General features: G+C 31.0%; 4 protein-coding genes across 13 annotated transcripts; 2 read left to right on the forward strand and 2 right to left on the reverse strand.

The window, feature by feature from the left end:
* Window positions 1-3,347: 3,347 nt before the first annotated feature.
* Window positions 3,348-4,321, forward strand: LOC114187059. Its single transcript, XM_028075181.1, has one exon. The coding sequence runs from the start codon at window positions 3,520-3,522 to the stop codon at window positions 3,961-3,963; it is 444 nt and encodes a 147-aa protein (XP_027930982.1). The 5' UTR covers window positions 3,348-3,519; the 3' UTR covers window positions 3,964-4,321.
* A 1,652-nt stretch (window positions 4,322-5,973) lies between these two features.
* LOC114187057 (uncharacterized protein At1g10890) lies at window positions 5,974-10,885 on the forward strand. Of its 4 annotated transcripts, none has more exons than XM_028075180.1 (5): window positions 5,974-6,051; window positions 6,448-6,685; window positions 7,862-8,077; window positions 10,136-10,355; window positions 10,441-10,885. In XM_028075180.1, the coding sequence occupies exons 2-5, from the start codon at window positions 6,549-6,551 to the stop codon at window positions 10,705-10,707; spliced, it is 840 nt and encodes a 279-aa protein (XP_027930981.1). In that variant the 5' UTR covers window positions 5,974-6,051; window positions 6,448-6,548; the 3' UTR covers window positions 10,708-10,885. The 4 variants fall into 4 exon arrangements, with proteins under 4 accessions (XP_027930981.1, XP_027930980.1, XP_027930979.1 ...); XM_028075179.1 differs by having other exon boundaries at window positions 5,982-6,055; XM_028075178.1 differs by having other exon boundaries at window positions 5,983-6,061.
* A 7,175-nt stretch (window positions 10,886-18,060) lies between these two features.
* Window positions 18,061-22,832, reverse strand: LOC114187976 (phosphatidylinositol 4-phosphate 5-kinase 7-like). Of its 7 annotated transcripts, XM_028076434.1 has the most exons (12): window positions 22,772-22,832; window positions 22,628-22,674; window positions 22,417-22,479; window positions 21,522-21,693; window positions 20,337-21,407; window positions 20,068-20,235; window positions 19,795-19,960; window positions 19,597-19,707; window positions 19,332-19,519; window positions 19,104-19,258; window positions 18,851-19,013; window positions 18,061-18,542 (listed from the first exon to the last, which is right to left on the reverse strand). In XM_028076434.1, exons 4-12 carry the CDS (start codon window positions 21,536-21,538, stop codon window positions 18,263-18,265), a joined length of 2,319 nt encoding a protein of 772 aa, XP_027932235.1. In that variant the 5' UTR covers window positions 21,539-21,693; window positions 22,417-22,479; window positions 22,628-22,674; window positions 22,772-22,832; the 3' UTR covers window positions 18,061-18,262. The 7 variants fall into 7 exon arrangements, with proteins under 7 accessions (XP_027932235.1, XP_027932238.1, XP_027932236.1 ...); XM_028076437.1 differs by lacking the exon at window positions 22,772-22,832 and having other exon boundaries at window positions 22,448-22,479; window positions 22,628-22,716; XM_028076435.1 differs by lacking the exon at window positions 22,772-22,832 and having other exon boundaries at window positions 22,448-22,728.
* Window positions 22,833-24,785: 1,953 nt separating this feature from the next.
* Window positions 24,786-27,639, reverse strand: LOC114186713 (RNA demethylase ALKBH9B-like). Its single transcript, XM_028074691.1, has 6 exons — window positions 27,379-27,639; window positions 26,634-27,128; window positions 26,168-26,253; window positions 25,781-26,091; window positions 25,269-25,340; window positions 24,786-25,186 (listed from the first exon to the last, which is right to left on the reverse strand). The coding sequence occupies exons 1-6, from the start codon at window positions 27,488-27,490 to the stop codon at window positions 24,952-24,954; spliced, it is 1,311 nt and encodes a 436-aa protein (XP_027930492.1). The 5' UTR covers window positions 27,491-27,639; the 3' UTR covers window positions 24,786-24,951.
* Window positions 27,640-27,707: the final 68 nt, after the last annotated feature.

Below are 27,707 nucleotides of genomic sequence, written 5' to 3' on the forward strand. Positions count from 1 at the left end.
ATATTTTTTATAAAATAAATCTAACTCATCTTTATATAATTTTATATTACTTTCAAGAAGGACAAATTGACAATCTTGATTTACTTTCAATTAAAGTTAATTTTTAATCTATTTCATGAATCAAATCACTCATAGATTTTAACATATTTTATTTATAAGTCCAATCATTTTCATATTTTAAATCTCTTAAAAATAACAATTCAAATTCATTCTCTTCTTCTCCTCAAATCAATCATCACAAATAAACACATTTAAAATGTTGATAAAGCCACAAACTCACAAATATCTATGCTCATATATATATATATATATATATATATATATATATATATATATATATATTGTTTTAAATATATATATATTTGTTTTAAATAGTTAACAAAATAAAATAAAATTGTAAAAAAAACATAAAAGTGGTTATAAAATAATCTAATTTATCACAATTAGCTAGTAGCATCTCCCATCTTCTACCACATTAATAATGCTGAAGGTGAATGTAAAATTAATGACTCTAGGTACCCATATAGAGACCATGTGAAATAGTATGTTTGCATTAAAGGAGTGAAAAAAAGTGAAAGGAAAGAAATAAAAAATAAGGTTATTTGAATTTAGATTAAATAAATAAATTATTTGTGACATATATTATTAATGCAATAGAATAAATATTTTATAAAATAATCCATAGAATAAGTTTTTAAAAATAATTTTTGAAATAAACATGAAAATTAAAATAAATTTCAAATTAAAATAAAAATCATTTAAAAATTTAATAAATTAAAGATTTATATTCTAAAATAATAGTATGTCAACATAAATTACTCTATATAACATACAATTTAATTTGATTAATTTAATTTTATTATTATCATATTTTTATTTTAATTGTTTCTTGTTATATAATATAAAACGTAAAAACTTTACCTTTACTTTAAAAACATAACTGATGATACACACCATCTATCATGTTATATATAATTGGTTATATTGTTGAATATAATTAATTATGTTTGATTTTTTTTTCACAAATCTGGTTGAAAAGTTATATATAAATTTGTCTTTCTTTTTTGTGTTTTACAATTTTTTTTCATTTTTTTATACTTATTCTCTTTGTTTTTTTCTGTTGATGGAAACATATACTGTTAAAGTCAAATATATACATAAGAGTAGTCATAAAAACAAATTTTATTCATAATTCTTATATACTAAAAAAAAAAACTTGACACAGTTAAGAAACAATTATGTTATAATTTTCTTCTCCTATTTTTTATATACTAACTGTAGTTTTTATTATTATTATTTGATGTTATATCTTGAAAAAGACTCCAAAAAGAAAACAAACCTTGTAATTTAACCCCTTAATCTAATTGTAAAATAATTGTTATTCTATTAAGAGTCTCGGATTGATCAGATTCCACTGATTCTAGACACTATTGTTTATTTCTATACAGAGAAAATCTCATTCTATTTTCAAGCTAATCAAAATTATTTAACTTAATATATTTTTTCTCAATTTTAAGGGAACAAAAGTGAATTACCTGTACTTTATAAGATTTGAAAGTGACTCATATTTAAAATCTAAAAAATTAACTTAACTTTTTTTCTATTACATCAATCAACTTAATTATAAATTTTCTACCCTTTTCGTGTGAGAGAAACTAATATCATAATACTCGGTTACTAGTTACAATAATAGTATAAACAATTACACTATTTTTTCTTCTTCTTAAATTTCTTTTTAATTGAAATTTTAGTCTTTTAGAATATACTGTATGGACAATAATGATTAAAATACAAATTTTAAATACCTTATATGCATCAATTGAATTACCAAAAGTCAAAATAGGATTCCATACTTTTTGGAGTCCTTAAATTATTTTCACCTTAAAATTAGTTGTACCAAACCAACATTAAGATTTTGACAAACTGGCACAGGAAGCTACAGTATTGTGAAGAAGAAGAAAAAAAATGGTATATCAAAGGGCTAAATATGTTTTGGACGATTGTGAATTTTAAAATTAGTCAATTTTAAAATTTTAAATCAATTTAGTTTTTTATTTTTTAAAATATATGAATTTAGTCATTTTAATTAAATTTTGTTAGGTTTATTTAAGGTTTTGTATGTATTTTAATATTATATTTAAATTGTTTATACTGTTTTGACATATTTTTGTTTTGATATTAAGTCAAATACTATTATGAAACACGTTTAAAATATCAAATAAATTTAACAAAATTTAATTAAAATAACTAAATTTATATATTTTGAAAGATAAATAATTAAATTAATTTAAAATTTCAAAATAAATTAATTTTAAATTTATAAAAAATCAAGGAACTAAAAATATATTTAATTCATATAAAATAAGATCGGTTATTTCAAACAACTTTTGCATAATCAACTTAGATGAACTTTTAATGCATTGTTTTAGGGTAAGGATCCAAAAAGTCAAAAATCAATTCATGATAAATGATAAGACATCAAAATTTCAAAGCAATGGTCCCACCCTTCCTCCATGATTGATACTTCAGTAATATAAAGAGAAAGAAGAAACTCAACGGTTATATTCCAAGTCCTTTTCTTGTAACATTTTATTTTTATCACCATAAATTCTTCAAAAAGATTACTTAATTTTTTTAGTTACTAAACTTAGCTAAAAGCCTTGTCAATTGTTTTTAATGGACCTCTTACCTCAATTATGTTTTTCCTATTCACTATTTACTTTTACTCACTTTCACCTTAATAGATCCAAAACATAATTACTTTTACTATTTTCTCACATGACTGTTTTATTTTGATGTCCAATAAATTTTGTACACATATTTTACAATTTTTATTTTATAATTAATTTTTTATAAATATTATTTATTTTATGACGCAAAATTAAAATTTATATAATTTAAACAAATTTTGATAATTTTTATCCTCAAATTTAAAAAAAAATTAATGAATATAATGTTTTAAGTTTAATTACATTAAATTTTGTAGATGTATTAACATTTCATATTTCATATTAGTATTTGAGTTGTTTATCCTAAATAATACGATTTCGATTCGGTGTCTAATTCAAAAATTTAACATAATTAAATTAAAAAGACTAAAATTATCATTTGCTAAATTTGGAGATCAAAATATGTCAAAACTTATAGACAAAAATAAATTCTAATTTTTCATCAAAATTAAAAAAATAAAAACGTATTTATTGTAATGTAAAAAAAAAAAAAAATCTCCTTTCTGATATTATTGTCCCATTCTGAAATTACTAATTACTGTTAGTGAAGCTGTTAGTGAAGAATCCAATGTACCATTCCTGTTACATGAGAAGAATTTGAGACAGTCCTTGTGGGTTTGGAACCACAAATCCATGTGAAAATTTTCTGGCCCTAAAAGTTAAAACTTTTATATGCTAGACTAGAAGAGACCCATGATTTTGTAAGATAATGCTCCCACCCACTTTTTTCTTGCACTAAACACACAGACACAGTTAGATCTGCTTCCTCTATCCACCGGAAAAAATAAAAATGGAAGCTTTACTTTCCCAATTCAGCTTCCTCTCCGACCAGGCCCTTCAAGACAAGAACTTTGACCCTTCCACAATCGAAGATCTGATGAAGCTGTTCGAGATCGAATCCTACAAGGCATGGGCAGCTGCTGAACTGGAGCAAGAGAGAGAGGTGGAGGAAGCAGAAGCTGGCATGGAAGAAGCCGAGGAGTACCTTGACTCGGTCATGGAGAATGCCATGGATGAGTTCAGACGCTTTGAACAAGAGCTTGAGAAGATGGCAAAAGATGAAATGGAAAACCTGGTTCAAACTGCTGAAAGAGCCAGAAAAATGGGAAATTTGATGGAGAAAGGTGCCTCTATCGCTTCCAAGAAGTATATTGAGGCTGCTCTCAATTCAGCCACTGCTTCCATGAAATCAGCTTGGAAAGGTATTTCTTCTGGAAAGGTTCATCCTTCTTAATCTATCTCCAATGTCCAATACCCTGATTCTATATATATGTATTCAGTTCAGGTTAAACCTGTTAATAAATATATTTCAAACCCCTTTTACTCTTCTTTGTTGTTTTCAATTTCTGGTGATTACATTGCTGCTTTGGAAAAATAGAAACTTGATTATATCAGAATTGTACCAATTGAGATGCTGAGGAACTTTCAGCCAAAATTGTAAACACAAAACATATTCACCACTGTTGTTGATAAGGCGAAATCTGTGGTTTGAGTTGAGTGCATCGTTCTGTTTATGTAACAATACAAGGCTTATGATTCAAGCAGCTTAATGAATGTTCAACATTCTTATAGTAATTATCAATTTACATGTTTCTTGAGAGTGAATATATTGATTCTCTGGTTCAATTTCTGGACGAATTTAGAGGACAAGTATTTCCATTTTCCTGCAGATTATTAAACTGTTGTTTTTCCCCCCTGAATCTTCCAGATTTTTAAATGGTTTTCTTAGGCATGAACATGAATCTTGTTTGTTTTCAGAATTTACAAATGTGTAGTTGCATAGGCATACTCAGTTCAACCTATCTGAATGAAATCTTGAGTTCAAACAAATACATGGATATTAAACTTTGGTACAATGAAGAAAATGTGTATGCAGATTATGATTGATATTTTATTACACTGTGTATGGTTCTGAGTTCTGAGAATGAAGATTGGAGTTACTCTGCACATTGCAAGCACCTGACCTTGATTAACACAATTTACAAGAACATTCATGTTCATATTCTTATTTCAAGAATCTAATATACCCCAAGGATTTTTCTTGTGGACTATTTTGAGTTGGGAAGTCCTTGATACACTTTAATGCCAAAACTGGTGTTTTTAATATAAAGTAATTAAAAATAATTAAATTTATATGATTGAAAACTAAATTACATTTTTTATTTTAACTATTGCAATATTTGTTTTTTTAACCATAAAAGGTTGAAGAAATTCATGCATAATTAAGTTTATAGAATTTTCTGGTCTAATACATCTCACACTTTATTAAAATTAAAAGAAATTATTTATAAGGTAGTTAACCTTGGCCACTGTAACAAAAAATTTAAAATAGATTCCGAAGTCGATAGTATTACTATTTAATTTCATATATTAAATGCTAAAAATCACAAATTCACGCTACAATATTTTAGACTTTATTTGATGTATAAAAAGATGTGTATGTATAAAAGTTTGTAATTTTGTATGACATTTATCTTTGTAGTACAGATGGATTTTCATTAGTGGATGATAAAAACGAACTTTTACAATATTACACACATGAAACTCATAATTTAATAGTTACCTTAATTTTGAACTGATTATAATTACATTAAAATTCCCTTAAAAAAAAACCTAACGAACATAAAAGGAGTGCGAGGAGTGAGAACTTAATATAGCTTGATTTGTTTTTTCTTTTATTATAACTAGAGATTTATATGTATCCATATTTTTATTCTATTACAATTTATAACTTTAAAAAAAAATATATATATATATATATATATATATATTTTTTTTTCTTTACATTTTTAAAGAAAAGGATTAAAAATATTTTATTTACTACACATCACCGACGATTATTATTGCTGTTTTTTCTTCACTACAGAGGAAGAAGAAGAGAGAAAATTTATTTTGGAACACATTACATGTGTTCTGAAAAAATTATTTTAGAAAACTTTCCGCAAATCTCATTTCAAAAGGTACAGTAAATTCTTCAGATTTTTTTTTCAAAATACATTTTTAGAAAATTTGTTCCAGAAATTATAATTTTAAAATTATGTCTTTTCTAAAAATTCCATTGAGAGTTACTTTTATAAAGGTAAAATAATTATTTTAAAAATTATAGAGTACAGTTAGAAATTATGGGGTGAAGGAAGAAAAAAAGCCTCCAATAGAACAACCAATACTGTAAATCCGACCCGTTTGTGTTTCAACCAAAAACTATTTTAGTGTTTTTCTTTTTTAGAGTGACACGTTAATCCAAAATTAGGAGAAAAAAATAATAAATAAAATAGAGTTGGTCCACGTTTCTTCTTCTTCTGTCGTCGTTGTCTCCTTCACCGTGAGTTAGGGTTTGCACTTTTGCAGAGTTTCAATTTACTCTCATTATCACATGCCCATTCCTCCCTAATTATGTTTTTCATAACTTGAAAAATCCTTCTTTTCATGTTCCCTTACCACTGATTTTAAAGATTTTAAAGATTCCCCATATTTTTTTCAGGTTGGATGTTTTCTTTTTTTCTATTTTAAATTCATGCTTCTTGACATTTGAATTGGTATAGGACTGATCCAAGGAGCGGTAATCTCGCTCGAAATTTGATTTTTATGCATTCAGATATAATCCACAAATTAATTATTTCAAGTTTTGGATTTGACATCAATTAACAACTTCATAAAAAGCTGGATGCACTTAGAAGTGATTATTATCTTATCTGATCGATCGATATGAACTTTTCAGGCAAAAAGACAAACTTACGGCACTTCTTTGCTCTTTCCAATCTAATCTTGAGTGAAAAATATATAAATATCGGAAGCTTATTGGGGATCGAGTATTAAGATATGCCTCGGGACTTGTCGCGATCCCGATCGCCTCCTTATAGACGGAGGCGTTCACCATCTCCGGTGGGACACAGGTCTAGCAGGAGGAGCAGAAGAGACCGAAGCCGATCTCCCTATTCATCCCACTCTTACAGCAGGTGACCCCGTTTGTATGTTTATTTTTTTTTTTTCGTGATGTATCTTGTGTTGAGTTATGATGAATTGGGGATTCATGTTTTACAATTTTTTGCTCCTGTGTTTAACCTTCTTTTTCTCAATATTTTGTTGCTGACTATCCTCTTTTATAATGTCACTGTAAACTGTATCGTGTTGCATGCTAGATTTTCTTTCAGGTTTGGTGCTCTATGGACGTACCGAGGACGTTATGCAATTATAATATTTTCTGTGTTCTATATATTAGAAAATAGGATTAGACTTGAACCTGAGAATATGACATAGGTTGTTTATTGATTCGGGTTTTATAACTTGTATGTATAAAATTTTATTTTAGTGAACTTTTTTATCTTTCAATTAGTTGTCAAAAATCACAAAAAAGAATATATCTGTATTTAAGTATTTATTGAGATCTGACTCTTTTTGGTTTGAAGAAATGAAACATAGCATGTCAGGATTAATGAGCTGTAGTTCGAAGTTGAACCCCATGGTCGTTCATGCTGGTTATTTAAATTCAATATATACTTGGTATTTTCGTATCATTCATCTTCCTTTTTGTATATGCTCAAGTGGACAAGAATGGGCAGTTTGATACCTTTTATTCTGCTGCTTGGTTCTCTTTTTCTGTTTAGCGCCTTGAGAATGAGATACATACTGTTTTTTCTGGATCATTAATATTGCTAATTTCTACTATTCAAATATTTTATGACAACCTTGTCATAAGTGTCTGGTGATGGTGTTGCTGACTTTGTTAGATATTCTATTGAGTTCCTTCCCTTTGCGGGATTTTTCTTTTTATAAACAAAGGTGGAAACTCATCAAAATATAATGTATATAGAACATAATATAGAGAACAAGATAGGATACATGCTATTATAACAAAATAAAACAAAAAAATCAGTTCCTTCCCTTAACATGGGAAGTGAGGGACGTGAACAGGTGGTAGGTGCTGATGGGGTGTTTTTTCATTGCTCGATTGTGACATTTGCTTCTTCATGTGGTAAAAGATGGAGCACACAATGGTTATTCTTAGCAATTTCTGAGGTAACTGTACATGTTTTTGTATTTAGTGTGCTAGATGGTGGGCGGCATTTATGATCTCCAAAGATAGTTGTTTAGTTGCTGAAGTTCATTGCTTATAATAACGTGTCATTATACAGGAGAAAAAGTCGTTCTATTTCACCAAGAAGTTACCGAAGCCCTTCTACAACTCCAAGACGTCGTCGAAGCCGATCTCCATCTGCTAAACGATACAGAAGACATAGAAGTAGGAGTTCCTCATTGTCTCCCGCTCGTAAATCTTCCAGTTCAAGTCTTGGGTCAGTAGAGCACAGAACTGCAACTGAAAAACAAAAGAAAGAAGAAGAGAAGAAAAGGTAGATTAAATGCTAATAATCTTTTTCTAACTCTACCTTTTTCTTCACTTTTCCTTATGCATTAAGATGATGAGGGTAGGTGCTTCCGGTTTATGGTGAAAATTTCTTGTTTTTATGCTTAACTTATAATGTACTGTTAGAAGTTTGGAACGCTGATGCTATTAAATGTGCCTTTCTCTCATATGAAAAAAAGGTGCATAGAATCAATAACAGACTGCCTGGAAATTTAGGCAAGGAAGGTTATTATGGTAAAATTTTGTAATTCTTTTTGTAATATTTTTGGTGAGTAGTTCTAGTCTCAAATGTTCCATCTGCTTTGTGTCTATTTCAAATATTGCCTTACTATACTTTTTGGTATTTTAATAATGTTCTGCTATTTGTTTATACTTTACTAAATTTCATGCTGTGTAGGATATGATGGATTATTAGTTATATTACGAGACAGTTGCATTGGGGAAGACAAAATTTTCCTTCGTTTTACCATTATGTTATCTTTTGACTGAAGACTGTGATGCTATTAAATTTTTAGTCTTGCCCCTGTTTTCTCGCACTCAATCTGCTACTTCCTAAGCTCCTGATCTTAATTAGTGCTTTTTTTGTCTACAAAGAAAAGAAACATAAAATAGGACGTTACATATTTTTCTTCCATTTAATATCTTGTGAGGCAGAGCTCATCTTTGTCTGCTAAATTAGTTCAATTACTGTTATTTCCTCGGGTCTTTACCAGAAATCTGTTGTTGGGTGGTGGGGGGAATGAAAACTTCCCGCATCCTGATTTGTCCTTTTCCCTTGGGTCTATCATGAATTCCATAAAAAGTTAAAAAGATAAAGAGACTCAACTTTAATGATTGTTACTTTCTGCTTATTGGTCACATTTTCTTTCAGTCCTATGAAACTGAAATTTTAGATCTTAATTGTTGAGCAAGTTTCTTCATCCCTGTGATATATTGAACCATAGCTATGTCATTTGATTATGCATTTCTTCAAGTAGGGTAAGACTTTTGTTGTTTTAACATTTTCAGTGTCAAATTTCTAAGACATGTTTTTTTATTATTTGTCCATAACATTTTTTACATCATTGATCTCATCTTTTGGATGTTACCACTTCTAGAGTTTGCTGACTAGAGGGTTAGAATATTTAATCAGATATTTCTTGAGTTATATAATTAACTTACTTAGTATTCTGAACCCTCTGCTTTCTTTCTGCACTGGTGATGCACCAATTTAAAGACTGGATGCCCTAGTAATCATTAACTGTCTTTTTGGCTCATTTTTGGTTCAGTTGGATTCATGAACTTGTTTCTGTAGTACCACATGCTCCAAAAGATAGATCTGATTCTGTGTGCCTCCTCAAAGGGTCTAGTCATCAGGTTTATGGACTAGAATGCCTTTAATTTTGGCTATGGGGATCCTTTGGATGCAAAGTTCATCCCCTTATTACATTCTGTTATAATTTAGACCGGATAATATTTGCTTAAATCTCTGGATCGACGGAGTAAATATTTTCAATAGGGTGAACATATGGCTTTTTAATTGTTTTGATTCTTCTGGCACTTAACTAACAAAAGAACTTGACATATCTTCTACAATTAACTTGTCAAATATGTTTAGTGTAAAATTCTAGTATTTCCGTGACTAGCTTAAAACTGCAGCATGTTACTTGAATTTCTTCTTCACAGGCTTGTCTGAAGCAAGGTACTGCTATAATTGGACTTGTTATGTTTGATGATCAAATTGGCTGCCTCATTTATCTACTGTTCACCAGTTTTGAAACTCTATTGTTTGGATCAGGATTCAATAGAGGTATGCCTTAAAAGCATAACCATTTATTAGTGCCATTGTCATCATGGAGGTTAGTTTGCCGTTGATTGTGGTTTTCTATTAAGTAGTTTTAGGAAAGGGTAAAAAGAAAAAGGGGAGAAAAAATAAAGCAGACATGTCTATTGTCTGGTTTCTATGTTAGTTGCCTATTATGAAAAAGATTTGAGTCCACTTATGTGGCATTTCCGCCTGGTTGGGAGGTCATTGTCCCGCTTAACATTTTTTATGTTTTCACAGGCGTCAACTTGAAGCAGAGTTGAAATTAATAGAAGAAGAGACTGCCAAGAGAGTTGAAGAAGCAATTAGAAGGAGAGTGGAAGAAAGCTTGAATTCTGAAGAGGTTCAGGTGGAGATTCAAAGGCGGTTGGAAGAGGGACGGAAGAGACTTAATGATGAAGTTGCAGCTCAGCTTGAAAAAGAAAAAGAAGCTGCTATTATTGAGGCTAAACTGAAGGAGGTTTGTTCAAATCACCTTATACTCCAATTCATTCTTTTTTTACCTTGGACAAAGCCTGAAAATTGCTTATATTGTTATGGTGCAGGAACAAGCTCGTAAAGAAAAACAAGATCTTGAAAGGATGCTGGAGGAGAACAGGAAGAAAGTGGAAGAAGCACAGAGAAAGGAAGCTTTAGAGCAGCAAAGAAGAGAGGAGGAACGATACAAAGAGCTGGAAGAGATGCAAAGACAGAAGGAAGAAGCAATGCGAAGGAAGAAACAGGAAGAGGAACAAGAACGTTTAAACCAAATAAAGTTGTTGGGTAAAAACAAATCTCGACCAAAATTGTCATTTGCCCTTGGATCCAAATGACCGTTGGGAAACCTGTGTATTTTGATTTGATACGAAGTGTGTTTGGGCTTAATTCCCTATTCGTGTCTGTAATTTAAGGAAATTAGACAGCCTCCTCAGCTGTAGTATGATGACAGCGCTGTTAATTTTTCCAGTTGGAATTACATTTCATTGTTTATCATTGAAACTTAATTCACCCTGTATGCGTCCATGGTTATCATTTTTTTCGCCATATATAAAAGAAAACATCACAAACTTGGGTAGTAGTGACTTTGTTGTGATTTCCAATTTACATTTTTTAATATATTTTCAGAAAAGTAAAGATATCTCCAAGTTATTTTCATTATTAAATGTAAAAAATGGTCATGCATCTCTCCATCTTTCTCTTCCCTTGCCTCCTTCCTTCTTTGGTATACCTTACCTTTTTTTACTGCACCTAGCTGTTCTTGCGTCTTATCTTCAATTCTTTCTCTCGCATTCTTCTTCCTTATGTCGGATTTTTCAAAATGGTCTCATGAATATGAAATTATGATGAATTTGTTGTTCGAAAATGGAGATACTGAAACTCGTTTCATCCTGTTATGATCCTTAGTTATAAAGTAAAAAGTTTAAAATGATCATTTTGAAATATGTGGTAGTGTTGGAAGAAATCATGAGGGGTAGTGTTGGAAGAAATCATGAGGGTACGGGAAGTAACAGCCATTCTTCATGACGAAGTTATTTGGACTTAAATAGTGACATATTTAATATATACAAATAACATGACATATTCCTGGAAGCTTTATTTGGATTTTTGATTGAGGTGGGAATGAAAAGGAAAATAAACAAAAGCAAAGAGAATAGAAAGTGAGGTTTGTCTAAAACCCTAGAAAATGATATTTTAGAAGTGATAGTGGTTTAAAAGTAGTGAGACTCGATTATTTTAATATTAAAAGGTTTTATTATAAATAGAATTGTTATAAACAAGTTTCATTATTTTAAAACACGTAATTTCTTTAGAAATCACTTTTTTAAATCTCTATGACTTCTCTCTAAGAGTTTTGTATTTCTGGTTGTCTGATTGAAGAATCGAGATGGTAGAATTAATCTTCTGGACGAGCTCTTCAATACAACATAATCTGAACTTCATCTAAAAACAATACAACATAACACAATAACATTAGTAAGGCAGTAAATGTTGATAACCCTGTAGGTATCAGACTTGTCTATCTGTAAACTAAGAAGTCCCTAACCTGGAGTTATAACTATATACATAACCCCTGAAGTTTGAAATATATACATTATATATTGTGAACTCCAACAAACTGCACATATTTGTATGACTTCAAATATACATGTATTGCGAACTTCAGAAAAATATACATAACCATGTTGACATCAACTCATATAGTAGGGTTCTACACCTTTGAGATCTATCATTGTTGTTTATCATGTTAGCACCCCATAGAATATCAAATTTTTCCGACTATAAATTAAGGGAGTCCTTACCTGAAATTATTAATATATATTGTGAATTTCAAAAAAATGCACATATTTGTATGACTACAAATATGTATATTTTGCAAACTGCACATAGTCGTGTTGGCACCAACTTATATGTTAAGGTCCTGCAACTCTTTGATCTATTAGGTATCAGATTTTTCTGACTGTAAATTAGAATTCTTACCAAGAAGTTCTAAATATATATACATAATCCTAAAGTTTGAATTATATGACTACAAATATGTTTATATTGCCAACTTAAAAAAAATGCACATATTTGTATGATTACAAATATGTATATATTGCAAACTTTAGTGTACGATTACAAAATATGTATATATTGTGAACTTCAAAAAATACACATAATTATACGGCTACAAATATGTATATTTTACCAACTTAAAAAAATACATATATTTGTATGACTATATATATTGTGAAGTTTGAAAGAATGGGCATAGTCACGTTAACACCAAATTATTTGGAAAAATCTTATACAAAAATTATTGGAAATAATTCAAATATAAATATAAAGTTTATATTGGGTAAAAAATAATAAAGTTAAAAATTCTATATAAGAAAAAAATCTAATATTTTTAAAATTTTTGATGAGTTAAATTGAAGTAATATTTATATAATTTTTTTTCCGATAAATTTTCTTTAAGAAAAAGTAGAAATGAGAAACTTGTACTATAACTAAATGTTGTTTATTTTAAATCTATTTTCAGTATTTTTTACATAATATGTTTGTGATAGAAAGCAATGTACAAAAATTATAAGTTAAAGGAAGATTTATTTGAAATTGATAGTTAATTTATTTTCCTCTTTGTTCAAGCATAAATTAGGGAAGTGAACTGATAAAAGGGTGTTGTATTTAGGGATATCAAAAAATTGTACCCGCAGGTATTCGCGGATAAAATCCGCAATGGGTAGAAAACGGATATTAAAAATGGATATCCGCTACTCGCGGGTACGAGTATTTTTTGATATCCACATGTTAACGGGGCAGGTAGGGTATCATAGTATCTGTACCCGTGGATACCCGTACCCGCTAAACTTACACCCCTTGATATTCTTTTCTTTTCGTTCTTTTAAATTGGGCATATACATCAAACCTTATATAGACAATTACGTTTATGATATGCTTGTTGTCAAATGATGGAATCAAAATAAAAATACTTTGCATGTGACAATTGAGGTTTATTATTTGCTTATTTTTCATGAACCAATCGGATGAAGTGAGTTTGTTGATCAAAGCACTAATTAAAGCATTTTCATTGTGTTGAACCTCATTCTATATCTACTTCTACAATTATTTGGACTTGTATCAACTTATTTGAACTTTATTTAAAATTAATTTATGATAGTGATGTATTTTATTTTATTTTATTTGAATTTATGATTAAATATTTATTTTTTAAATAATTTTGTAAATACCCGCAGGTAATAGACGGATACCCGCACAATAGATACTCGACGGATATAAATACAGATACGGGACAAATATTTATCTAACAAGTAGGATACGGGAAAGCTTCTATATGTACCATACCCGGCCGTTGACATCCATTATTAAAAGAAAAAAAAAACATAAAATATGTATGATGATGAACATATAATTAGGTGGGTGAGTGAGAGGGAGGCAGGTGAGGAGACAACGTAGGTGGAATAGGGTTTGGTCCCTGCGGGGCCCACACTGAGGTAAAGCACAAAGTCCAATGACAGTGAACAGTGACAGTAGTTGCAGCGACTCCATTCAATTCAATCAGAGAAGGAGGTGCCGCTGCTCCTCTCACGTGGATTCCTCTTCATCATCGTTGACTCTCTCTGTTTCAATCTCTTACCTCAACTATGCAAAATAGTTGTATTCTGCTTTTGAATCATGCTATAAAAATGAATTACTCTGAAAACTGAAAAACAGTGAAAAAAAAAGAAAGAGAAAATTGTGGCACTCTGGTCTCAAGTTTTAATGAGAAGATCGAGGTTTTAAATATGTGAGATTCCATGATAATATCATGCAATCCAAAATAAGTACGAAAGTGAGATTTGATAAATATTTGGATATGTTTTCCTTCCAAATTAAGTTTGGCTGTATTCTGAGAGAATATTTATAAAGATGCCAAAGCAAGTAATTAATGAGTGAGAGATGAACATTAAACCCTAATCACGCCTCCTTAACATTTTCTTAATCTTTGCTTCTCACTCTATATCACTGTTTGCCAACTGTAAGGATTAGGTTTTATATTCAAATGCTGATTTCACATTCCTTGTATCATGCATATACACCTTGGATATATATATATATATATATATATATATATATATATATATATATATATATATGTGTGTGTGTGTGTGTTATATGCTATATATGATGAAAAAAAAAATGTAAGAGAGAGTAAGTGTGTGTATATTAGGTGAGTGAGTTATAAAGAATGAAGGGTTAGGTTTTACATATATGGTGTGAGAGTTTTCTTTGCTTTTGCTCTCTCTTACTGTTTGCTTTAGTTTACGTTCTGTTCCATTTTTTCTCTTTCTTTCTCTTGCTATCTCTAGAACGCGTTTTGAGATGAGAACAAGGGTTTTTTCAAATCAAAATTTTACGTGGCTATACCTACTATTCAGATCTTCTTTGTTCCATTATCTATTCTCAGATGTGGCTGGTGATGGGAGATTGGGGTTGATGGGAATGTTGTTTGGCTCGAGGTATCTGCATGAGGGTGGATTTGTTCATCTTTTGAAGCTTATAAATTTCTGGGTTTCAATCTTTTTGAACCCTTGGAAACAAACAAAAGCTTTAAAGTTTGGATTTTAAGACTACCCTTTGTGTGATCTCGGACCAGGCTTCATTCCCGTTAACCTGATCTCTCTCTTACTTCATGGCGGCTTCACGACGGTTTCCGGTGATTGAGGTGAGGCTGAATAAAGACTCTCTGACGGTGGTGTCTGGCCAATGATGAAAAACTCTACAGTTTGTGTTTGTGAATTCAGACATTGCATGAGACAAAACTTTGAAACATTTGTCAAAAACCCTATTGAACTAAGATTAAAAAGATGTCTTTGACCTAGTTGTTGGTGTTTTATTTGTCATATTTCTTGTGGCTCCATACATATTCTTTCAACCTCTCTCTCTCTTGTGATTTAATCTAACCATTGAAACTTGAGCTTTGTGTATTAATTGTATCTAACTAAAAGGGGATCAGACTTCAAATCTTTATACATAAATTATTTTTCTCGGGTGATGATTAGTGAGTGATTGATATCAGTTTCTTAAGTTGAATAATATATTTTGAGAAACCCAAGGAGCTTTGAAATTCTGTATTCTGTGAGTGTAGGTTTTTCCAGCTATAGCATCTTAGGGTTTGAGATTCCCAACCATCTTTTCTAGTTGTCAATAAGTTTCATTTCAAGTAAGTAGTTGGCTTTACTTTTTGAGGTAACATACTTTTCTTCCTCAGTTTTTTCACATACTTCTCTGTTCCTAATTATTTGTAGTACTAATATCTTTAAGATTTAGTTAACATGTTTTCATTATATTGCAACAGGTAAATATAGACAAAGTTGTACATAGAAGATATGAACAAAATTTGTTTCTCTACATTTTCCTTTCGTTTGTATTTCACCCTTTTCCTCAATTTTAGTGTTTTTTTTTTTCTTTCAACTTATAAAAGGTGGAAGAAGGAGGAAACATGTGTGGTGGTGAAGATCTGAAAAGTTGTAATTCTTCTAAAGGTTTTAATAAATATTGGTGAAGGATATAATTTCCAACATTAAGATTATACAGTAGTTGCTGTGACACATGGTAAACATTTATCTGGGATGTTGTGAAGAATCCATGAAATTCTGCAATCTTGAATCCTTGATTTTAATTTTCTGATTAAACATGTTTCAGTTTTTTGTTGGTTATGTTGCTTCATTTATTTATTTTGATCAAGTATTATGTTAGAGAATTTACACTATATTGAACTTTCATGATGACCAATTCATATCTCAACAAATTAAATTAAGTGTGACTATGATAATCTTCTGATGGACATTACTGAAATTCAAGTCCCTCGAGTAATTACGTCATAAACATGAAAATCCATTTAAGTGAAGGGACTGTAAATTTATATATACTCATTGTATATATAAACTAAGCAGATTAATATGCTCGGAAAATTGAATTTAATTAATAATCCAGTATAATTGAATAATATTATATCATATATATCATAATCTGATGCTGCACACATGAAATTTTTTCTTTCAAGTCCACAAGCCATGTACCTTGCAGAACTTTTTTATTCTTCTCTGAAGGCAGGTTCAGAAAGCAGGACCTTTTAGGTGGAAAAAGTTGTGGAAAAGAAAAGGAAAACTTTATTTTTTTATATTTTTATGGGGATGAAACCTGTGATTCTTTTCAAAATGAATGCACCCTCTTCTAATATTTTCAATATTCATTGAATTTAAAACTAAGAAAGGGAAAGGGAAGTAAATTATTATTTTTATTGTACATATGCAAGTATTTTGTTACTTTTTGTTAGTTGAAAAAATATTCTGCATTTGATCTTATTTTAGGGTGAGATGTACGAATATCTGAGTTACATGTATGGCAATCCGTGCAGCTGAGACATAGCATGTGATAATTGTGTAATCATTTCTTATTATTATTGAATCTGATTCTTTCTTTTTTTTTTCTGACCATTTCTGAACGGAAAATTCAAATATATGTTTGGATCTTTTCTAAATAAGAAGACAAGAATATACATCTAACACTTCTCCCTCTTATTTTTTTTTTTCCTTTTAAAAGAAAAACTCATTCAGAAAGTTATTTAATTGTTAGTTTTCTTATTCAAATGGTTCTGAGTAAATTTCTTTATGTGCTGATTTTGAATTCTGCATCGTTGTGCATTAATCATTATAGTTGAATAATGTTTTTCCTAATAATAAATGGATGGAGAATAGTGAGAAATAAAAAAAAAATTTATGGGTGGAGGATAGTGAGAAATAAAAAAAATAAAAAATAAGCAAATTTGTGAGAAATAGAAAAAGAACAAAAATTACCGTGTTTGAAAGGGTGGAGGAAATAATTTAAAAGAAAAAAACTATATGAGTTGAGTTGTTTGGTAGAATAGGGAAAAGTAGAAATAATATGTAGGACTTACTTACTATTTTTTATATTTTTAGTTTTATGAAGTTATATCATTTTAAAATATTTTTTTAGTTATTTTACTAAATAAATAAACATTTAACTTTATTTTTTTCTTATTTCTCCTTTCTCAACTTATTTTTTTCATTTTATTGTATTTATTCCTTTTCTCAAATAATCCAAATCAAAACTGTGGACTAAAAACAGCGTTAAAAACTCAAAATCCTAATTTAGATCAATTTTGTACATTTTTATTTATGTAAATTTGAATAGTTTATATGATTCTACAAAATTTGCTTCAAAAAAACACATATATCACTTGTTTTATGTTCTGATACCCTTCTACTCAAATAGGTAATGTGTTTAACTTGAAATTAATTTTATGCAAAATTATTTTATACATTACGTCTTTATATATATATATATATATATATATATATATATATATATATATATTTTTATTTTTTTATTTTTTTTGCTAAAAAAAGTCTTACTTTTCGTCTTAAATGGAACAACAGTGTTTGAGTATTCCAATTTCCAAATCACTGCCAAAAATGCTGCCTGAATTAACCTAGATTAATTATATGCGTAAAAAAATTATGTTCAAATAAGACAAAAGAAAAAAACCACAACTAAGAATACTATTACACAGATTTTTAGGAGCAATTTGAGAAATTGTTTAATATTAACTGTTGGTATTATATGTATATATGCCTTACTGGTCTAAAATAAGAGTTAGAAAACAGAAAATAGCATGAATCAGTATGTGAATACTCCTTTCAAAGCTTTTGTAATATATGAATTATTTGTACAACATATTGGAAGACTTAACAAAAGTGATTCTGGGAGAATTATGCAAAGAAACTGCATATACCGGAATGAGATTGAGGCAGAGAAAAAAAAACAAACACTCCTTCTTTGAAACATTTAATTTACAAAGAAGGATTAAACCAAAAATAACTTTCAAGGGGTCTCAGGGAAAACTTTTTCCTCCAAGAATTTGAGGAAACGTTGATCATACATTTTGGGTTCAACTACTGATACTGTCATAGGGTCAAATTTGAGCGATTTGTATGAATGCTCAATTTTCTTTTTCAGATTATAACTCTGCAATATATCAATTACGCCCATGTAGAGCACAACATCATATACCTCAAAAAGTTCTACTTCTTTTGCCACCTTATCCTCCTCAATTTTCCTAGTAGCTTGTGCTGGCATGTTTACTCCAAGCTGCACCCTCAACCTGAGTAACAAAATCAGAACTCACTCCATTGGTTACACATGTGTTGAGAATAGTGCAAGTGTAAGTCAAAAAGTTTCACATTGGATATAATAGACAAAGTTAAACACTATATAAGATCAAAGACTCATAACACCATTGCCTTAAAGTTTTGGTGTAAAACTGGTATCAAATATCTTATATGTGTAAGACTCATGTCATATAACCATATAAAACCACAATCTCAATAACCATGCAACAACAGGTCACTACAATTCAACACAACAAACCACAAACATATTGACATATATAAACATCATGGTACTTACTACCTTGCAGTACCAGGTAGTAAAAGATCAACTTCACTATCACCCATTGAGTATGCTCTCAATGTATTCCCTCTAATGTGAGGTCCAGGTGCTGTGTTTACTATGCTTGGTTCGTGAGAAACTAATAGCAAGCCTTTGGGGAGAATCAAGTGTTCCTCTTCTTTCACTACACAAAATTATACACATAAGATCAAGTGTTCCTCTTCTTTATACACCCAAAATTTATTTTTTTTCGTAAAGAAATTCATGTATTTACCATCTCCGGAAGGTAAATTCTCCTGATGCTGCATTGATTCATGATGTTCCACGAAGGCCTTCATATTTTCTGGAGCTCGGAAATGTAATCCCAACAGAAGGCTGTAATCAATTATATGTTGTGACTCCAAGAACTTGCAATCTAGGGAAATTTGCCTTCAGAGAATGAAATTCTGGTTATGATTTGCACATTTGTCATTAACGTGACTGATTATTAAGAGCAACTTACTTGAGAAGGGATTCTCGCAATTTTTTATCCATATGAAACTCGTATTTCAGATCAAGATCTTTTAATGTTGTGTTGCAATTGATTTTATCATTATCTGTATATCTTCCTTGTGAAGATCCTTTCAGATCATAACGACGGTGTATTTGTAATTCTGTGCAAAACACATTTCCCATGACCACAAAACGGACCTGGTAAACAAAAATAAGGAGATATATATTTATTCAATTTGAAACAAAAGAAGTTCAAGATCGGTAACGGTTGATACCTTTTTTCCACCTCTTAATGTTATTCTATGGAGTCCAAAGAATTTTGTTATAAGAGTATTTTCATGATCTCCTACATGACGATAATATTTAGGGAGCATCCTAAGCAGAACCTGCACAAAAAAAAATGTTGTTATTGTTTTATAAGGCCATGAGGCAGAGTTATAGAAAAAATAAAGTTTAGAGACAAGACCACAAACCTTTAGTTCAGATTTATTCACAGTCTTAATCACAAACCTATCATCTTTAGAGAGATAAAAGATGCTGCCACTCTTTCCAGGTGAAGATAAGTCCCTTAGACCACTGTCTCCGCAAATGGACATCATGTAGTCTGCAGCATCTAACTTGAACATCTCTCTCAAATTCCTGGAAATTTAAGCTACTGTAATATATACAAATGCATAGTGCTGCACTATGTTGATTTCGAAGTTATGGAAGCATGGTGTAGATAATAAAGTTAGTAGAATAGATACCTGAACACCATAGGGCAATAATCTTTCCAGTAAAAGTTTATTGAACAATGTGGTGGAGTAAGCTTTGAACCAGTTCTTGGAAAGTACATCCTTATTCTAGCTCGATCCCCAAAATCAGATGATCGAACTTCGCGTGCAGGCACTGGTGTAATTTTTCCAACAGTATACCTGAGGATTTGTACAATGTAATTCAACAAAAAACACACCATATGGCACACATTGCTAAACACAACATGGTACTTCAAAATATGATGATGTTATTATTTTACCTGATGCCAAGCTGCAAATTAAGCTTAAGATAATAGCTTCTCCGGCCTTGAAAAATGTCCAAACATGAACTCTTCTTTACTTGCTTCACACTAAACTTATTTTGCTGTTTTTTCTTGCGTGATGACTCTGAGCACTCACTGATTCTCTCCATAATCAGAACACCTTGTGCGTACTCCCTTTCATAAACCAGAGTACTTTTAACTGATCCCTCAGATTGATCTTCATCTAAGTCATTGGGTAATAATGCAAGGGAAGAATCGTGACACACACAGTCTTGAGCAGAATCATCACTACGGATCAAATTTATTTTCAATGAGGAAGTCCTGTGAGATATTTGACGAAAACTTTTGAATCTGTTAATGACAGCAATGTTTGCAGAAAGACTACGCTTAACTCTAGGTTTTGGAGCATCATGTTTTTCAATATTCAACAAGAAACCATTATCATCACTGTCATGAGGGCTATGCAATATCCTTAATGATGGTTTTTTACTACCTGCTGGATAGAACACTCCTTTTCCATCCTTTAAGCCTCTATTCCATGTCCCAATATAAAGACCTCCATCTCCAAAATTATAAACTCCTGATCCATGCATAACCCCATTTGACCAGAAACCATCAAAAGTATCACCATTAACCCACTTCATAACTCCTCTACCATCTATTGTCCCATTTTTCCAATTCCCAACATATATGTTTCCGTTATTCCAAGTATATCTTCCACTACCTTCAGGAACTCCTTCTTTCCATAAACCCTCGTAAATATCTGAATTGGAATACTTCTTTAGTCCAATCCCATGCTGAGAATTCATCTTCCATCCCCCTCTATAACTGCACCCTGATGATGTTGTAAGTGTTCCATAACCATGTAGGTAACCTCCACATATTTCACCCTCGTACTGTGTTCCATTTGACCACAAAACCAGTCCCTTTCCTGTTATTTTCTCACCTTCCCAATCACCCTCGTACACTGTTCCATCTGACCATGTGTACTTTCCCTGGTCGTGTGGCAGAATGCCCTTTATCATACCCATGTACACATCCCCATTTGAAAAGGATTTCTCATAGAATCTACAATTTGCAAGAAAAACAGTGAAATCATATCACAAGCTAAAAGTAAAGAGATTATTAGAAACAGAACACAAGATGAATGCAGCAGAGAGTTTGAGTTTTCATGAAATTCACCTTCCGTTGTCCTCCATGAATTGCACTGTGTTTCTCTGATCTAGATCAGTATTAGGATGAGAATAAGATGTACCATTTTTTTTTTACTTGGAGGTTAAGCATGTTGCTCTGTGATATGGAAACTCATCTCCTTTCACCGGTCTCATAACTTTATTGCAGGTGATGATGAACTCTGGGACATGCACGAAACATCATAAGTGAGTCTCAAAATCAAGGGAAGAAAAAGATGAAGTAAAGAACTTCTCAGAAGGAAGAACTTAAGTAGTCATCATCCTTTTACTGAAAACGCTTTTTCATATATTAGTTACAGATTCTGAGTTTTCTTTTCAACAGCTTTTACAGAAGTCTCTTTTTCGACATGTTCTACTGAAACAGAATTATTACACAATCATGGTTTTTTATTGTCTCATATCTTTAGATTCGGATCCTCCAGAGTTTTAAAATTACTGCTAGATGGTACAGTACAGGTGTACATCTAATTCTTTATATTTGTTACATGCTAGAATGAATATCAGGGTAACCCCAGTAGAAAATAAAAAACATGTATGATTTAACTTTGAGTACACCAGTATATGAATAAACCACTGCTAAAGAAGAACTTGAATATAATAATCAGATCCAGACCAGAAAACTAAATCAGAAGTTAAAGAAGTTAAGTTTCCTTAAAGAAACAGAGAATGTAGAATTGAAATAACCCCACTTGCACTTACCATCTAGACAAAAATGCGTAAACTAATACTGAACCAGATATGCCAACTAGGTTAACTAGTTCAATAATCCAATTATAAGTCAGTGATTGATGTGATGAGATGAACAAGGAAACAACAGTTGAATTGAATTGAACAGTAAACAAACAAAAATTATTCATTACAAGAATAATAACCACCGAACTGACCTTGAAAGGATGCACAAAAGATCGATATTACCTATTCAAAAGTCTTCCCAAGAATGAAAACATCTGCAAAATAAAAACTAAAACCTCTTCAAAACAAAAATGTTTCTACAAGAGCTCCCAGATCCTTGTCAGATATGCTTTTATAGCCGACAACAACCCTGCCATGTTAAAAAGTTAATGAAGTAAAGCTTCAGAATTTCTCATATATCACCTTGCTAGATTCTCCTTCGGGTCAAGTTACTTTATTCAAACGATCACCTTAGTTTATTGAAGCAGTGAAATTTAATTAGTAAAGTTTCAGATATTTAGCATAAACTTGCACAGTATATAGGAACAGTGGCCCTTGTATTTGTACCAGTTGTTATAGCGCCAGTGAGGAACCTGAAATGGAGACACCTCAACCATCACACATTCTCTGTCTTGTATAATCATCTTGTCTCCTTGCAATGTCTTATTCTTATTTTCGTCGTTTCCTAAATAAGTTATTAGTTGTCACTGACTACTTTCAAATGTAAACCCACTTCCCTTTAAAGTTTAAATTCGCTTTTCTTTTCATTAAAGTTAAATTCATAAAATAAAATCCCATGCAATGCAGAAACTATTTGCGTGTCTAATCTTATATGCGAGATCACGAAAGGGACAAAATGCCACCGCAGAACCTGATTCTGCTCTGTGGACGACAACATGCGTCCTTGCTTTATCACATTCCTTCTATATTACCCAAATGCTACTCACATATACCTAATATATAATATATTAACTTAATCACTTCTCATATAGCATGTGTATTACAGTTACATATAGCAAATATCGTATTTTATCTGTTGGAGTTGGTATAAATTGTTCTGTGATAAAGGTCAAGTCGATCAGGTCACAATCGAATCGTGAAGTTTGGATTTGTATTACACTTTTAAGTAAAGAGAGTTACGTCTAGACTAATGTCTATAGCTTTTTGTCTAGTGATAAATACTACATCCTAATAATTATGGTCGGAGATGACATCAATTGTTCAATGACATATGGTTGATTATAGTCTTTATTGATTTTTTATTTAATTTTAGGTATAATTATTGATTTGGTATCCCAACTTTTTGGTTAAGTTCAATTTGATACCCATACTTCTGGTTTGTTCAATTTAGTACCCGTGTTCATACAGGACACGTGTCAACCGATGAAATTTTTAATTTTTTTTAATAAAAATTAATTTTTTTTTCAAAAAATTTAAAAACTGGCATGTCTCAGCTTATCATCGTGCCACGTGGCCACTTACAATCATGACACATGGCAATGGTAATAGTTGTATCATGTATATATAAGTTGTAATTAAGTTTATTTACTAATTTGGTCTCAGATTGGAGATGACGAAATTGGATCATTTTAAAAAATTGGGTACTAAATTGAACCAAAAATTTAAATTGAGGTACTAAATTGAAAACAACATTACCACTGCCACGTGTCATGATTGTAAGTTGCCATGTAGCACAATGATAAACTGACACGTGGTAGTTTTTTAAATTTTTTCAAAAAAAATATTTTTTAAAAAAAAAAATTAAAAATTTCATGACTTGACACGTGTCCTGTATGGACACGACGTTAATTTCAACTTGACGGAAATGACCAAATTGAATCTCTTTAGATAATTGGGATACTAAATTGAACAAACCAGAAAGTTGGAATACCAAATCACTAATTATACCTTAATTTTAAGATCAAGTAAATCTTTAATATATAATCTTACTCGAGTTAAATGCGAGAATATATGCTATACAAATTTATCTTTACCTGTATAAATAATACAATTTTATATTTTTGATTCTAATTCGAGACCACCCGTTAACTCTTCTTCTTCATCCAAGTAATGAAATATGATTAAGTTACATTATTTGAATATGATTCAATCATCGTTTCTAACTAAATGTGTTAATAATGTATCTTTCTTACAACTTAACTTCTTAAATATTACATCTTTACAAAAATTAAAAGTATAGTTGTGATATGTTGACTTTAGAAAATAATGTTGCACATATGATGGCACAGATCTATTGAGAGAGAAAAAATATCTGCTTTAATAATTGAGGCTTTGTTTTCTGTGTTTGCAAACTTGGAATATTAATCTATTATACAAGAAAAACTCCTTGGAAGTGTAATTATTATGTTAGTCATTGTTTTCATTAATTAAATATAGATTTCTTAATTTGGTAGTGTAGAAAAAAGTCTTCATTAATCCTTTATGTTATTTTTTGACATCCATAAAAAAGTGATATTTAGAACTAATTTAATCTTATAAAATTGTAAAGTGTCATTTACATTTATTTATATATTATAATATTATAATTTCACTTTTTATTCAGTTGATGTTCAAACATTAATTTACAGGAATGAATAACTCTTTATTTGGAGTTTCATCCAGACTTAATAGTTTTTCACTGTGAAAAATTAAGACAAACAATGGTAAGATAAAATTAAAACAAGGGCCCTGAAGCTGTTACATTTATTGATCTTCATCTTTCTTGATCTTCCAAGGCGAAGAGTAATTTATTTTACACGGAACGATGTCTTCTTGGTGTTCCAAACTTTATCTGATTCAGATTCAACACTGTCAGCCTTGTGTTGTTGTTGTTGAATATTTAGGTTCCTAACTTCATCTTGTGCTTTATCTGATTTGTTCAGAGATGAAAAGACAAGTGGCTTGATTCCCACTAAGTCAGTATCGGGTGAAAACTTATACGGTAACTTGTTCGGCTGCATCTTTCTAAAAGTAATAGAAATTCTGTAAAAGACAAATGTTTTAGAAGATGATACAGTAACAAAGGATAAAGGAATTTTGAGTAAATTTGACAGATTAAAAATACCTTTTTGATGACACAGATGGAATACAGTGCTTAGCAATGTCAGCCCCATTGCCATTCAAAACGAACACTGACCTATAGGATCAAAATGGCCATTAGTTTGTCTAAACAACAATGACAAATAATTATAATCAAATGTTATTTTAAACTTAACCTTACAAAATCTAATTTGTAAGGTGAAGTTTGAATTCACTTACATACCATAAACTGACTTTATCAATAATCAATATAGGACTTCCAACACACTTTCTCATGTTAAACTCTAACTCATGATTCTGATACCATGTTAAGATGTAAATTTTAAGCTTAAATCAACCTTACAAAACCGGCTTGTGAAGTTTACACTCAATTATATATTTTAACTTGACTTGATTGACTATATCACTAGTCAATGTGTGACTTCCAACATCAAACACAATATTCAGTCAGAAACATAAAACTAGAAGAAAAAATAGAGGGCATGATCAAAATATCATTCATATATTGGAAGTGAAGAGGAGGGAATGAAAGCTTACCCAACAGGCAAAAAAAGGGATATAGGACCTGCAAACTCTCCCGCAGAAACAACTTGCAAGTTTGAACCAAATAATATTTTACACTCGCTCAAGAATGAGACGGTGTAAAATGGCCTCATAAAATCATGATTGTCAATGTGAGGAGGAATGCAATCTCCTTCTTCATATATGTTCACAATGCAACTATCTGGAATGCATGAGGAAGGAATTATATTCCACCTAACCATCCTCTTTATCATTTGCTTGAACACAGGTGGTAATGGATCAACTTCTTCATCTCTCATTATGCCAGGAGGGATACCACTTTTGTTCTGTAGTGTTTTACAAAAGTAAATAAGCAAAAAAGTGTCAAATAAGAATGAAAAAAAGCAGTAAATTATGTCCTACCACTGCATAATTGTAACAGCAGCCAAATTGTATTGTCACACGTCCCTTACCACGCATCCACTTTCTTGGTTCTGAATATGTTCGATCTGTACACGAGAAAGACCAGTACATGTAAGATACAAAACCAAGACACTTTTCACCAGTGTAGAGATACTATTTTGCTACAAGTGCAAGTGGTTCAAGTAAACTCTGACATATAGGAGAATGAGGAATCATGCTAGGTATCAACAGAAATTGGACTTCAAATCTGCTTTAAGCACTATTCAATGGTATATAAGTCAGTTAATGTTTCTCTGAATAATACATTATGTTACTGACTTTGCTCAAGAATTCGACAGGTTAATTATGCTTCACATATGAGTTTTTATAAAAAAAAACTAAAATATGAAAATCTAAAGCTCTACAATGTAGTTCACAAATAAATCAAAGGACTGAATTACTGAATTGCAGAATTTAGAACACACACCTTTAAGTTTCCCTTGTTGTCCCCTCCATTGCAATCTGTATATCCACTCAACGATTTTCCTCTGCTCCAGCTCATTGAAAACTTCAGTGTGAAGTTCAAGCCCCTGGAGCACATTTATGTGTCTACCATTTATCCTTTCAATTAAGCTAAAGTCCTTTTGGCTGCAAACCAGAGAATACCTTATTTGCTCTTTTCTTTCCTCCGATAACCCATTTTTGAATGAAGAACCTTCACAAATCCCATCATTTAACAACAGCTCAAAATCAGATTGCTTGCAGCCTACCAAATTCCCAGGTGAAGAACCGAAAACGCGTTTCTCATCATCCTTCACTGAAGTATCAGAATCACGCCTCTGCGAACAGTTCCTCAGACTTTCATTTCTTTTAGTCAAAGACTCTGAATTTGAAGCATCATCGTTGAAGGACATTTCCACAACATGGTCCCCGGAAGACTCAAAGCCTTCATCATCCAGAGAGCAAATTTCATCTACCTTTCCTACGAGCACAAATAACCGATTACCACAGACATCAATTAGGCAATATAAGCATATGTATGATATCCATTAGCAATATATTATACAATTAAGGCAAAAAACTGAAATTGAATTGAAAGTCCAGAAGCAGAAGCAAGTAACTTGTTTTGGTATATTCATAAAAAACAAAAGTAGCTAAGAGTTATGCATCAATTATCAGCACTTGACCTATCTAACAAGAAGTGAAATTAAAGAGCATGAAATGTTTGATACTTTTGCGTAGCGTTGTGATCCGAGAATGGAGAAGAGTCTGACAGTGGGAACAGAAGTCATGAGAAAGGAGATCCAAAATGTCCTCCTTCTTCAAAGATCTGAGAAACTCCATGAATACGGCATAGCATGACTCACACTGACTTGTGTGTTCTATGGTGTTTCTTTGTGATTGTGTTATGAATACAGTGCTTACCAAGTCAAGTCTACGGAGAGAGAATATAAAATTCTACCATTGAAAGAGAAACAAACGGATGTTATAAATATGGAAGATGTTTTTTTAAACGGCATGCCCCACTTGATAACTCATTTATATGAATATTTTGAGATTT

This window comes from Vigna unguiculata, chromosome 6 (genome assembly GCF_004118075.2).
Source record: "Vigna unguiculata cultivar IT97K-499-35 chromosome 6, ASM411807v1, whole genome shotgun sequence".
NCBI lineage: Eukaryota > Viridiplantae > Streptophyta > Magnoliopsida > Fabales > Fabaceae > Vigna > Vigna unguiculata.